The following is a 14,670-nucleotide window of genomic DNA, read 5'->3' on the forward strand; positions in this document are numbered from 1 at the left end:
AGGGTTGAAAGGCAGAGATCCTGAAACAGGACTTGTCTCTATTAGCAAATTAACTACAGGCATATACCATCAAATAGATTAACAAGTTTTTAAGTTTGGTTTGACTCCTAGTCTTATAACTATGCATTTTTAAAAATTCATTCACGATTAGATTATATGACATAAGAACGCCTGGAATATGATTGACTTTATAATACTTTAAAAAAGTAAGATAAAGTGTGAGTTGAACAAATTTATCTTTCTCAACTTTTCTATAAAACACCTTGATAAATATAACTGTGGCATAATAAGGTTTATCTAATAAGAAATTGCAGGGAAACTGGCGAACCTACTTGTAAAGTAACATACACCGTTCTTTTCAGCGACTGCAACAGCAACAGGAATTCCATCGCTTCCTTCACCAGCATCTGCAGCAGCCAGTGCAGCTCGTACTTTCACAGTGACGAGATGGACTCAGGTGCGTTTGCTGAGAGCATCTGTACTTTTTGATGCCAGTCTTATCGGAGAGAATTTTCAGTGATTAATTTGTTTGATCCTCATTCGTTGTCCCTTTTATCCTTCATTTTTGGTGGCCACACGTGCATTTCAGTTTTATATGCTTGATAAAATCAATTTCCTAATCCCATTCTAAACAGAGTGAATTAGAAAATGAGATGAAACAAATTTTTGTGTTAAAGTATGTTTTATGGTCTTTCTATGGCGCTATGAAGGATGATAGGCACACAGGAGGCACACATAGGCACTGCTGATTGAGGCAAGGAGGTGGGAGGGGCTTTGAAACAGACTTTCAAGATAGCGGTTGTACCTGAGCCAGCTTTCTATGTGGGTGATGGGGGATGGGTAATGGGAAAAACACCTGTTGGTATAAATATCTTGTAAATATTTTATTTTGTGTGTTAAGAACAAAGACTTTTTATCCAGTAAGGAAAAATCTTAATTTTTAAATATGTAATTTATTTCAACTATTCAACCATTAGAAAAATATGCCATTTGAAAGGACTATTAACATAGGATGCCTTGGAGCCTGCGCAGAAGGAGATGCGGGGTAGAGGTGGGGCGCGCGTGCCAGTTGATGGTTTCTGGCCTGCGGTCGGCTTGGGTCTCATACTAGCTTGAACTTTGGGGCCAATCTGTCTTTAAGCGTTACTTCGTACACCTGTTTTTGTAAGCAAGACCTGAATTCCAGCTCATTCCTTGTTTCCACAAAGGTTCCTTGAGCTCCAGATGCCTGCTTGGCCCTGTGCTAGGCAGGGGGCAAAAAAGACGGTGCTTTGTGGGCTCTTCCTTGGAAGAGCTCGCTCACCACGTGCTGGGATCACGCCCTGTGGAGGTGGGCATGGCTTCCTGCGGGAGGAGGACCTAGAAGGTGGAGATTTGCTAGGCCTTTGGGTTTCTTCAACATTATCCCTCCGCTACCGGGGAGGAATTAGGGCAAACATTCCCTGCGCTCGTTCCCTCCTAGCAGCAGTGGGACGTCTGAATAGGGTCTGATATTAAAGTGCCTTATGGAGGCTCGAGCAAAATTTACGTATGTCTGAGCAATATTGAGAGCTGTCTGGCTGGAGTGTGCGGCCGTTTTCGGGGACTCTGGACAGCCAGCTTTCACGCCTTGACCCCCTTCTGCTGCTTTTAAAATAAAGTATTTATGAAAAACAAAACACCAAAAACCATGGAATGCCTCAGTGTTCCGTGAGGCACCCTGCTCTTCCTCCATTTTGAAGGAGCAATAATCTGATATCTTAGTAGCTATTAAATCCTCTGGAATTCTTTTTCTGAACATGAGAACTAATGTATGGAATGAGAGCTAGTGTTTATTTTTTATTGTATTGACAATAAAATATTTGGAATGTTAGACATACCATGAATGATTTTGTTTTTCTATGTCTAGGTGACGAGCTTCCCCTAAGTGTTCGCATTTCTCACGATAAACAGGACAAGATCCATAGCTGCCTCGAGCATCTGTTCAGCCAGGTATGATTGGGATCGTTGGGGGTCATTTTTCTGCAGACTAAACTGTCAGGAATCCCTTCTTCAGCTGTAGTAAAAAGAGCGGGGAGTGAGAATGGAAAGGCCTCGATCTGTCCCTCCGCCTCCTTTAACTCAATTACCACAATTTAAAATGGGAATAAAGATTCCTTCAGCTGGCTAACCCAAAGGATGGTTGTGAATATCGAGTGTGGATCTTAAACAAAAAGGCAGCTAGTTGTTTCTCCAGCAAAAACAGGTTTATTTGAGATCAGCAAAGCATTGCAGTTCAGGGTCTGCAACCACGGTGAGCCACGTGCAAAGATGTCTGACGGTCTGTCAGACCACCTGCCAGTCCTCCTCTGGGCTGTCCTGTTCCCACAGCCCCCCATCCTCCCAGCAAAGAGGAGAGAAACTCTTTTATACCCGGGAAGAGGAGGTTGGGAGGGCTATTGTAAAGAAAGAGTTCGCAGAATACTGGCTATTTATTGGCTTAGTTGTGACAGTCTCTCATTGGCTGAGCTGCTTGCCAGTCAAGAAGAGGACGTCTTTCTTCTTACTGGGCTGAGCTATCAATGCCGGGCTTGAGAGCTCCCCCTTTTGGCCTCTCGACTCCAATTTATTAATTTCCACACAAGTATCTTACAGTCCTTGGAAAATTCTAGTGTTATACACACAAAAGAGTTATTCTTTTTATTTGTTTGTGGGTTTTCAGTATCCTTTATGACATTTCTTACTCAACTTTATTCCTAATTTCAAGAAGCACAAAGTTTTCTTGGTGCTCATGTTGGTGTTTTGCATTTTTAAAGAATTTATATCCATAATCAAAATTCATAGTGTAGAGCTTTTATCACTTTGAAAACGATTATGATAACTTTTAGGATTTTTTTTAATAACTCTAGAATTCATTTCTTTCATAAATTGAATTTATATTGATTGAATTATATTAATTGAATTAATATATGGCAAGATAGTAAGAAATGTCATTGCAAATGTTGTCAGGAGAGTTTATTCCAATACTCTATTTAAAGATGTATGTCACAAGCATCGTGGGATTTCAGAAACAATTGTTGCTTTAAGAAAAAGCATTTTACAAGAGTTACTCTTGGAAATATGTATTACGTGTTATGAGAAGTAGGTAACGCTCAGAAATCTCTGCTGTTATGATAGGTGGATGCAATTACCAATCTCCTAAAAGGGCAAGCTGTTGTGAGGGCCTTTGAGCAAACCAAGTCCCTCACACCAGGTCGAGGATTACAAGGTAAGCTTTAAAAAACAACTGTGAGAAGCAGTTGGGAAACAAAAGTGGGAGACTCTATAGTCGTGAAGGAAAAGCGTAGTATAGGAAGAAAAGTTCTGCATGCTCACGTTTCATACTTCACTTAATCCTACTTCTATTTTGATAATTTTTGAATGTATGTAAAAAATCAGTATGGGACCTTTTAGATTTTGTCTGAAAGTTTAAAATGTTTAATGCTCATCGGGGCCAGAGTGAATAGAAATGAGTTAACTGGAAAGATGTTAAGTGTTGAGTTGCTTTTGCTGAAACCAAGCATAATGCCTGGTTCCTTGTATCCAAAGGTGGGGGAAGAGGTGTTGGAAAAGGGGGTTGACAAGCAGAACAGCCAAACACAACAAGTTCTAGAGTTGTCGCTTTCTGACATATAGTTTAGGATATTGAAAATAGTTTTTAACTAAAGTTCTTCCTTTGATAAACATTTGTAAGAAAATAATAATAAGGTTTGGCTTTTTTTAGATTTAACACATTTTCTCCCTGTGATAGAGCTAGAGAAGTTATCACCATCATCATAATCTAGGACAACAGGAATGAAAGAAAGAAGATTCTAAAGCTTAAGGGCTGGTTAACTATGTGGTAAATGGTTGAGACTTAAGAGAGATTTTCTGTGTTTCTTTAGAATTTCAGCAGGAAATGGAATCAAAGCTGAGTTGTCCAAAAAAGTTAAGACTTCACATCAAGCAGGACCCTTGGAATCTTCCCAGCAGCGTTCGGAATCTCGCTCAGAACATCAGAAAATTTGTTGAAGGTCAGGATGAAAAGCAAAGAACATTGCATGGCGTTAGCAATAATCATTTAAAAATCCATTAAACCCAAAAGTTCAGTAAGGCCCTGATTCCTTGTTGCAGTGTTTCATTTTATGAGGAAAATAAAAGGACTGAAAAGGACAAGGGAGGAGGAGGGAGAGAAGGAATAAGATCGCAGAATACTGTGTTCCAAGGATCTAAATGATGTAGTATGGAGAATATTCTCAGTGAATAAAAGAAGGGCTCATACTTATGAAGGCAAATGGACTTGGAGAAAGTGTAGTATTTTACAATATGAAACAGATCAGGAAAACTTCTAAAGGATTCACAAAAGGCCTGAAGCTAAATTTGATGGAGAGTCTGAAAAAATCAACTGTGAATCTGTGAGAATCAAAATCACTATGTAGGTTGCTTCATTAGTTTTTACGTGTCTTTTTCAGAAGTGTTTGTCCAAGTTGATTGTTATTAACTACCTGACATTGTTTACTCAACATCCTGTAACTGGTGCAACGTGTAATTAGAGACGTAAAACTTTGAGACAGCTCCGATGAGTCTGATTGCATGTTGTTTAGGGTCAGAGTTATTAAACAGAAAATTCTGAGAGTTTCCAAAATGGTTATGTTGAAAAGATGAATGGAGAAATTTGTTGAATTTTTTAAAATGTCTAATTCACTTATTTTCTTCCCATTATTAGACTGGTGGTTGGCAATGTCTGGAGACATTTTTTGGTTGTCACAATTGTGGATATGCTACTGGCATCTAGTGGGTAGAAGGCAAGGATGATGCTAAACATTCTACTGTATACAGGACAGTCCCTCACAGGAAAGAATTATTAGACTCAAAATGTCAGTAGTGCTAAATTTGAGAAACCTGTACAATAAATATTACGCCTGTGCTTAAATTTTTATCCCTCAGTCTTTTGTATGTCAGTTGGGTATGGTAAGTAGTATTCAGCCGAATTAGAGCATAACCCCGGTCACTACCACTTTTTTTAGGGTAAAGTAGAGAGAGTTGTATACTTTGCCAACAAAAGACAGCTCTTAAACCTAATAGAGTCTGAGTCTGGCACATAACTCCTTGTGACCTCAGTTTCTTCATTTACTAAGTGACAGAGATGGGGTAAATTACTTTAAGTTTTTTAAACACTTAATGCGGTGACAATCACAGCTCGTATCCAGAGAGAAATCCTTAAACCTTTTTTTGTTTTGTTTTGGTTTTTTTTGAGGAGCTTTATCTTTAAGATATACACTTATTCTAATTCAGGATAAAAAGCTTAATTTTTTAAAAGGTAGTCATGTTAGGAATCTTACATTTTCATCTCAAGTCCAGCTTTTGTACGCTCAGTACCTCATATCACAATAAACAGCTGTAGGAATGAAGACTATCTACCTGTGTTGATTGATATATATTGTAAATATCGATGCCACTGTTGGTCATGGGCGCCCAACAGCTGGCTGAGTGTGGTTGGACGTGCCGAGTGTCTTACAGTCACTTGTGTGGGGAGGACTCTGCAGAAATTAGGTTGCATCCCTGGTTGCGAGTGAGTGCTTAAAAACAATTAATCACTGGTTCAGCTGTGGAATATCTTGGGAAAGGGCAAGGTGCCATTTCCTGGTAGTGTGTGTGGTGTCTGGTCCTATTGTACGGGATGGAAGCAGCAGCACTGGGATCCTTGTGGTCAGCTGCTTGTTATGTGCAGGTTCTCGGAAGTAACCTTACCAATTCAGCATGAATTTATCCTATTTAACTTAAAGTAATTTTCATTCTGTTTCCAAAATTGTCTTTGTATAGGAGGTGATTTAATGAAAGATTAGATCTTGGCTGGAAATTGAACATAATGTCATCTTGCCAGAATTTCCTGGGTTATATATGTAGCTGGGATGACCCCATTCTGATGTTCCTTTACCTTTTTCCTTCTACCCTTCTAGGTTCTCTGCCTTGGGCCCTGTAAATTAGACTGACAAAAGACAAATTAACAAGAGAAAAGCCTAAAAATTTATTCAGCATAAGTTTTACATGACATAGGAGCCTTCATAGGAAAGGGATTAATTCAGTGGCTCAAGGTCAAAGGCAGTATCAAGGATTCATTCTCCTCCAAACTTAGTGAGTTGGTCATCTGTGTTTTTATACTAGGTTTGATAAAGAGTAGAAAGTCGTGGAAAATGTGATAGGACCAAAGGGTGTGAGCTAAGGGTAGTTAAATGGGGGCAACTTAGCAAAGCCAATTCCTCTCAGTATCCCTCCATCTTTGGAGATAAGGATGCTCCTTTCCTCTGGGTGTAGGGAGGGCTCCTCTCGCGTGAAGGTCCTCTGATCTGCCTAAGGGGAGAAGGGGGAGGTTACAGAGTCCTTCCTGCACCCTCTGTTTCTCAGATTCCTTCAGCATAAAATATTCAGTATGCCAAAGTGCCATATTTTGGAGTAGCGTGTTGTGAACTCCGTCATTCCTTCATCTCTGATTTCAAAATATCCTATCAAATATATGCCAAATATATAAAAATATAATAATTCTATGATCTTTATATAGGAAGGACTGTTACGGTGCCATTCATAAATTGTGTCACTGTGTGTCATTTATTCATAGCCTGTTAAACTGAGGGTAGAAGAGAGAAGAAAAAATAGTAGACTAAATGGGGAACAGATCATTGTGTAGTGTCACTAAAATGATGGCTGTCTCCTGCTTAATCTCTCAGCTAAATTATGGTCTCGTATTATCAGCTGACTGAAGATATGTTTAATTGATTAGTGCACTGTGATATTGTGATTTGTAACAGGAAATATATATTTGGTCTCTGTCTCCTTTTCTGGCACAGAGCTCCTAACACCCTTGGAATTTCCTCTGATGAGAGCTATAAAGGTATCTTTTGTTCTGTGAATGAGGAAAACACCTAAGGATGGGGGCTGGTTGCCAGGGGAACCAACTATGTGATTAGAGTTGGAACTTTCAGTCCCACCCCTGACCTCCCAGGATTGAGTTCAGTCATCAATGGCCAATGATTTAATCAAGCATGCCTATGTAATGAAGCTTCCATAAAGTCCCTAAAGGAAGGAGTTCAGAGAACTTCCAGGTTGGTGAGCACGTGAAGGTTCTGGGAGAGTGGCGCATTCAGGGACCATGGAAGTTTCACACCCCTTCCCCATACCTTGCCTTGTGTATCTCTTCCATCTAGCTGTTGCTGAGTTATGTCCTTTTATGATAAACTGGTAAGCTAGTAAGTGAAATGTTTCTCTGAGTTCTGTGAGCTGCTCTAGCAAATTAATTGAACCCAAAGAAGGGGTTGTTGGAACCTCCAGTCTATAGCCAGTTGGTCAGAAGCACAGGTGACAACCTGGACTTGTGATTGGCATGTGAAGTGGGGTGGGGAGGAGCAAAGGGAGGGATAGTCTTGTAGGACTGAGCCGTTAACCTGTGGGGTCCAGTGCTATCTCCAGGTACAGTGTCAGAATTGAGTTGAATTGTAGGACACCCAGCTGGTGTTAGAGAGTAGCTTGTTGGTGTGGGGAAAAAAACATACATGGGAATTGGTGACAGAATTGGACCCAACATCACCTTAAATTCAAATGTCTGTTAGTAAAAATGTTTTCAACTCTTGCTCCCTACAAAAATTGTACTCTTTTCAAAATCTCCCATTTTTTCAACAACCTACTTAAAAAATTTTTTTTCTCTGCCTCTGTCTCAGTATGCTAAAGAGCTTCTTCTTTTTTTTTTTTCTCAATCAAAAGTCTCTTCAATTTTTCCCCCTTTTTTGGATAGCTCAGTAACTGGTATAGTTTTCTGACTAATCCCCCAGTCTCAGTCTTTTCTGATTCATATATACCTATTATTGGATTCATCTTCCAAAAATACTGTGTTCATAATTTCAGTACCCTACCCCAGAACCTTCTAGTGGTTTTCTGTTGGATAAGCCTAACTCATCAATCCTATGTTGGAAGCCATTTTTCAACGGGGCTTTCCAATTGCATCCCAATCTCAGTCTCTTAATGATGTAATGAAATCTTTTCTATGGTAGATCATTGGATATTTGGTATTCATTCTCTACTATATTCCTTTGTTAGCACTATTTCCCACTCTTCGAATATGTACCTACTCCCTTGACAATGTGATTTAAAAATTTTTTAAAAACATTTTCAAGACTCACTTAGAATTCTCTACCTATCAGTTAATTTTCTTGCTCTGACTCTGTTGTAAACCTGTCTAGAATAGGATACAACCTAACCTTTTTTATTTCCCATAATCTTGGGCATATAATGAAACTCTGTAAGTTTTTGTATTTACCTGTTGTAGGTAAACTATTTACCGATTGGAAGTAAATGGACACATAGCTTATTGGACACATAGCAATGAGTGTGAAGTTAATACAGATCATTTATCAAGCATTTGTGATTGGCACTGTTTGGAGATGGGGTGAGAAGAAGAGTATTTGAAAATAATTGGTATTTTCCGGTCCATTAGGGCAGTATCTTGCCCTATAAATAGAAAAGGAAGACTATATAATCTATATAATTATATATACCTGTAATTCTAATGTATAATGCATAATATAATATATAATATAATTATATTTAAAGATTATGTAAGTATGTATAATCTTGAAAAGTTTAAATACTAAGAAAAAATACTGTTTGACAGTTTATTGATCAAGACTGTAATACAATCAACACCATACAAGCTACGGCAGCTAAGGATGACCTATAAAGTTGTCAAGATTTGAGTGTTTCATACAGGCTCGTATAATTCAGAACTGGAAGGCATTTTAGGGTCTTGAGCAATGGATAGAATTTATATCGGCAGATAGGAGGGAATAGCATGTCAAGTGTCAGAGAGGGACAAATTGCTCCCCTACCCCTCTTGAGTTCTTTTGGCTGGTCTAATAGTACAGTTGACACAAGATAGATTAACAGGAGAAAGACACAAATTTTATTTGTATGTATGGAGGCCTCAGTAGACATTGGAATCTGAAGAAATGACCAAAGGAGCAGCTTTTATATGTTTTAGACAAAGAAACAATAAATTCGTGAGGAATTGACAGGACAAAAAAACTTAGGCTTGGGTGCTTCGTTAGTAAGGAATCTAAGCAGAGTTTGGGTGAAGGTAGTAAATTAGTAAAGAAGTAACAAGATTCCTTTATCCTAGCTTCTCAGCTCTTTATGCCCTAGCTCTGGTGATGGGATGTCGCTGTCTCCTGGGGCCCTGAGGGCACCTTTTACAGGGAGATTTGCTTCCTGCTTTCCAGGCGGACAGAGAGAGGAGAGTCAGGGTGCCATTTCTGTACCCGCTATTGTCTTAGGTAACTTTAATTCAAAATAATCAGTGTGCCACTTTGGCATATTTAGGGGCAGCCTGCCCTGAGCCCCATCACAAGTGAATGGAATTTTTCTTATCTAATGTAATGAGATTGTGCTAATTTTTACTACACATTAAAATGTGATGTTAGTGGCAGAAAAGGACTGAACAACTAAATGATATGTTTTCTTTCTCTGCAGAGGTAAAATGTAGGATACTCCTGGCTCTTCTCGAATATTCAGGTAATATTTTTCATCACTTTTACTATTTGAAATTTTGTGGTCCATGACCTTAGACGTCTCGTGATATCAAGGCAATGCTTTCAACAAAATAGATGGAAATATGATCCTTATCTTCTCTAAAGCCTTGTAGAGATTTAAAAAAATACTTGATTTTAATAAAAACACAAAAACATATGCTCATCTTCAATTAGAGGTAAAAACATGAACACATATATAAATATATATTTATACAGAATGTAATTAAAAAGGAAGAAGGAAGCAAATTTTGGTAAAGTTAATTGTGCAAATGAGATTTATTGTGAAACTGTGTTTAAGTTCTGCTTGTGAATGAGAACATAAGTGGGCTCAGATTCAAGAGGTGGAGAAATGCATGGGAGGAGCCTCAATGGCAAAATCATGGCAAGGCTGTGCGTGCAGAGAGGGGAAGTATTTGTGACCACTTTTGCAATCTACCGCACTTGTAAAATTTAAGGTATAAATTGATGAATGAGCCAAGTTAACCAAGAGGGCTTTTTTCTTTGTTGGTTGGTTTTTGCCTTGTTTTTTGAGTGAGTAATAATAATAACAAAATATCTTACCTTATTTTAGTTTTATTAATAACCGCACAGTTAACGGGCCTCATTTTTATGGATTTCATTGGGTCCTCACAACTGCTCTGTGGGAATATTATTGTTTTTCCAGTTTTAAAGATGAAGAAATTAGGGGCTGGCCTAGTGGCATAGTGGTTAAGTTTGCGCACTCTGCTTTGGCAGCCTGGGGTTCACCGGTTTGGATCCTGGGCACAGACCTACACACCACTCATCAAGCCGTGCTGTGGTGGCGTCTCACGTAGAAGAACTAGAAGAAGGACTTGCAATTAGGATATACAACTATGTACTGGGGCTTTAGGGAGGGGAAAAAAAAAGAAGAAGGTTGGCACAGGTTTTAGCTCAGTGACAATCTTCCTTGAGCAAAAAGAGGAAGATTGGCAACATATGTTAGCTCAGGGCCAATCTTCCTCACCGAAAAAAAAAAAAGCATACCTTAAAGAAATTAACATATAGGCAGACTAATAATAATAGCAAGTAAATGGTATTCATTCAACATATATTTTTAAACGTCTGGAAGATTAGGTGTATAGATGCCTTAAATGAATATATAGTAGGTATCACATTTGAAATTCAAACTTAGTTATGCCAATTCCAGAAGGGGTCCTGGAATGCATTGCTTTATTAATTAATATTCAAATGGCTATTCTTGCAGATTTTTATTCTGATTTCAGTTTTATTTTCCTGTTCCTGTCATAATTCTCCTTTTTTTAACTGTTTTTACTCACTCTTCTTGTCCTCTTGGATAGGATGGCACCAAAACAGTAGTCAAATTACACCATATTGTTGGCTGTGAAATTATGTTCTTCACTTGAAAAGGGTAGACCGTGTCTGCTAAATATTGTTCATAACTCACCTTTATTCCTGTCTTTCTCTCTGTAATCTCCTCTTTTTGTTTATTTGTTTCTTTGCTTTCTTTTCCCTGCAATCTCAGCATAATGACTGGGATTACTTGTGTGTCTAGAAACCATCTCGTTCTTTCTAGACGAGCCATCTAACTATGGAACTTGAGCTTTTTAAGCCATTGCGATTAAATGAAGTGTTAATACATATTTCAAAACCTGTTTGTAGATGATGAGTTTAAGAAGGTGTTTACTGTTGAAACGGAAGTCTTTGATAGGTAAAAAGCTCATTTGTTTTGATTGTATTCCCACTACAAGAGAATTCTTATTCTGCAAAAACAGTAAACTAGGTGTCACAAAAAACCCAAACTCCGTGCTTTTGTCCTTTTGCTAGAAGCTGGAGCAGCTGTCGTGATTCTTGCCGTAGTTCTTATTGATTAAAATGAGGGATGAGAGTAGCTTTGGTAAAGGATGGACACTGTGAATTTCGAACAGCTGCAAAATTTAAAGGACAAGACCTATATGTTTTTTGCTAAGAGTAAGCTTATTTTGGTTCATTTGTCATGTTGTTCCTTCTCCATTCAGCAATGAAACTGAGCACCCGCTCAGTGCCAGGCACCATGCTAGATGCTGGAGAATAGAAGAATCACAATAATACCAATTTCACTTTGCTAAGTGCTTTCAGCGTTTTTATCTCATTTCTCTTTATTATAGATCTAAGAAGTAGGTATACCCCATACTACATATAGGGATCTGATACCTAGGATTATATGGTTTAAAATGGGTGGGATGGGTAGACGAAAGCAGATTATATGCCTCTAAAGTCCACGAGCATACCTCACGTTATGTGCCACTTCTGGCCTTGATGTGCTGGTAGTCCCTTAGGGAACACAAACGTGTAAACAAGCTCCCACAATGCTAGGTAATTAGCCTTCTAGTAGAGGGGTGCCCCAGGCCTGTGACGGCAGAAGTAGTGCACCATACTTCCTGTAAGAAAGGGAAAATTTCACCAAGGGGGATAATATTTCAAGAGTTCAGTGAGTTTCAGCAGTTCAATGAGTTGACTCTTGAGTAATTTAAAGTTTGATAGTGGAGAGGGGAGGAGAAGGGCCAGTAGCCAGGGGGCCCATGGACAGAGGTATGGCCTAGAAGAGCATTTATAAGGGCATTTAGTGTTTGAGGAATGCTGAGCGCCACTGTGTGGCTCAAAGAAGAGAGCCGCTGTTCTGGCTGCTATCAGATACACGTTTGATTATATTCTCACAACAACCCTGTGAAGATTGTTGCTAGTGTGTGGGATGAATGGAGGGACGTGATGTGTTAAGAAGCTGTAAACCTAAGTTGGGGATAGAGAGTAAAGACCCCTTTCTGGCACTCTGAGTTTTCTACTTTGTTACTCACTACGAGATGATAGCATGTAAAAAGTTGTTTGAAAAGCTCCATATATGACGTACATTTTGAAGTCTGTGCAAACAAGTCGTTTAATCTCTTGAAATAGGAAAGTGGCAACTGAAAATCACCTCATGAAGTAATAAGCATTTATTAAGTGTTTTTCATTTAAAAATGTGTTGGTTTGAGATTTAAATGGCAGTGTGGTCCAAGGCCATCTTGCATATCTGCTTCTATCACTCTGCTGTGAACATAGACATGGCCAAGGCCTCACCTGGACTTCTTCATACCCCTAGTAATTGGTGCAATGTTTAATTCCAGTGTTAAAAGTTTGAATTAATGAACAAATACAGCTTTTGTGTGAATAGTTCTGATTTGCTAATGAGGTTGAGTGGAAATTTTAATTTGGCTTAAAATGCACATAGAATATAGGAGCAGAGAGTAGAATAAACATCTGAGTACTCCTTTTAAGATTCAAAAAAGAAGAAATTTGAGAATTTCCTTTCAAAAGCAATTTGCAAATAATTATTTCTGCTAGTGGCAAAGTTACTAACCTCGTGGTCTCTTTCTTCTAAAGCTCACAGTGGACCCAGACCCTTCCTTCTGCAGGCCTTAGCTTTCCGCTCTTGATATAAGCAATTTCTTTCTAATTAGAGTTTTATTAAGAAATTATTCTCAGGTTAGAGGTGGGAGTATTTGTGCCAAAGCTACTGGAGGTTTTTTTTTAATTTCCCTAGATTTCCTGCTCTACTATAGGGCAACTGAAGGCAAAGCAAGAACGGACAAGGAAGGTAGAGGGCAATTGTTACTTACTCAGTTTCTGTCTTGAACCTCAGTACTCTGGCTCACGTTTGGGCTAACAAGCCAGCCGAATTACCCTTTCAGTCAAACTAAATCCAGGTGTTTCGAGAAGCCAAGGAGTGGGCTCATATTTTCATTTTCATTTCACTTAATTTGTTTCTTTGTTAGCTGCTCTTCTGGCTCATTATTTTCATTCATTAACTGAGTAAATGTTTACTGAATCATGACTTCTGTTAGAAATTATGTACAACAAAATAGGGGTTTTGCTTTTTTTAAATTGAGAATTGGATAAAGTTCTTTGCCAGCTTAGCCATTTTATAGTTACCTGTAAAATGCTCTTTTCCATCTTCTAGAATGGGGCACGTCATATATAACTCCTTAGGGGAAATGCCTAACGCATACTGTTGGTTAAATTACTAAGTCGAAATAGATAGAATTGCAATATTCAACCGTTTTGACCCACTAAAGCAGCAAGTTCACATAGTTCAACCTAATAAGTGAATATTTTCGTTATAAAATTAAATAATTTTAATATTTAATCATTTTTCTAATAAAATTTTCAAAAGTAGCTTACTAACAGTGAGAGTGAGTAACGCACAGCAGTTACATTATGTCTACACATGCCTTCGATGGTCTTAAAAACAGATGTTCTTGGTAAACAACTTAAAAATTATGCCTTTTTACCAATAAAGCAAGAACTCCTCACCGAATAAAGGCAGCGTTTGTGTCGATGGTATACAGTAACAGTGACAGTGCTGCTTCATGTCAGAAGATTCTGAGCCCTTGAAATATTCAGTACACTTTTGGGGATATGATTATTTTTACCTTTGTTGTTCTTCTAGAGCAAGTGATTTTTCAATGTCCAGAGTGTGTGGCTTGGTGTTTATATTGTTTATGTAGTTTGTACTGTGGGGGATAAGAATTTGCCACCCCAAAATGTGTCTCTTTGGCTTGATTATTTTTTAAAAAACAAAAAACTCAGAAACTTTGACCTTTCCCCTAACTGCCTAAAAGAATTTAAGATAAAAGGCCTGTCCCAAGAAGGAGCTAATACTGTAAGATACTATAGTGTAATATAAACTAGGTGTGATAGACGCAGAGGAGCCTAAGAAGGGCCTTTTAATCAAACTCTTCTCCATCTCATTTTCTTTGCGAGGCATGGTCAACATTTGTTTATCAAAGATTGGCTTTTCCATCTCCATGTAAATTGCCTGCCTCCCCTTTGAAGTCCCAACCCACCACCCCCAGCATCCTCCTTTGTCCTTAGCTGAAGATGGTATTGTAGGTAACGGCTTCTGCCATTTTGGCAAATTACTCAAGTTTCCTGGGTTTCTCCCATGTATACATCTTATTAAACTTCATTTGATTTTCTCCAAAGGGGGTCAATCAAAAATCCAGTTGATTGCATCATAGGCATCTTAGTAAAAATCAATTTATGCTGAAATTGTAAATACATTACTTATTTTAAAGAAATAGAGGAATTTATCAATTGGACATTTTTATAAATTCATGAAGTT

The 14,670-nt window shown here is 38.4% G+C and overlaps 1 protein-coding gene across 1 annotated transcript in view; it reads left to right on the forward strand.

Annotated features, from left to right (window-relative positions):
- Positions 1-14,670, forward strand: part of PREX2 (phosphatidylinositol-3,4,5-trisphosphate dependent Rac exchange factor 2) — a 278,303-nt gene that overhangs the window by 176,101 nt on the left and 87,532 nt on the right. Inside the window, exons 27-31 of the mRNA XM_046642000.1 lie at positions 363-457; positions 1,889-1,971; positions 3,136-3,226; positions 3,882-4,010; positions 9,493-9,534. Coding sequence (XP_046497956.1) covers positions 363-457; positions 1,889-1,971; positions 3,136-3,226; positions 3,882-4,010; positions 9,493-9,534 — 440 coding nt within the window. The remainder of the gene's footprint in view (positions 1-362; positions 458-1,888; positions 1,972-3,135; positions 3,227-3,881; positions 4,011-9,492; positions 9,535-14,670) is intronic.

This window comes from Equus quagga, chromosome 16 (assembly GCF_021613505.1).
Source record: "Equus quagga isolate Etosha38 chromosome 16, UCLA_HA_Equagga_1.0, whole genome shotgun sequence".
Lineage (NCBI taxonomy): Eukaryota > Metazoa > Chordata > Mammalia > Perissodactyla > Equidae > Equus > Equus quagga.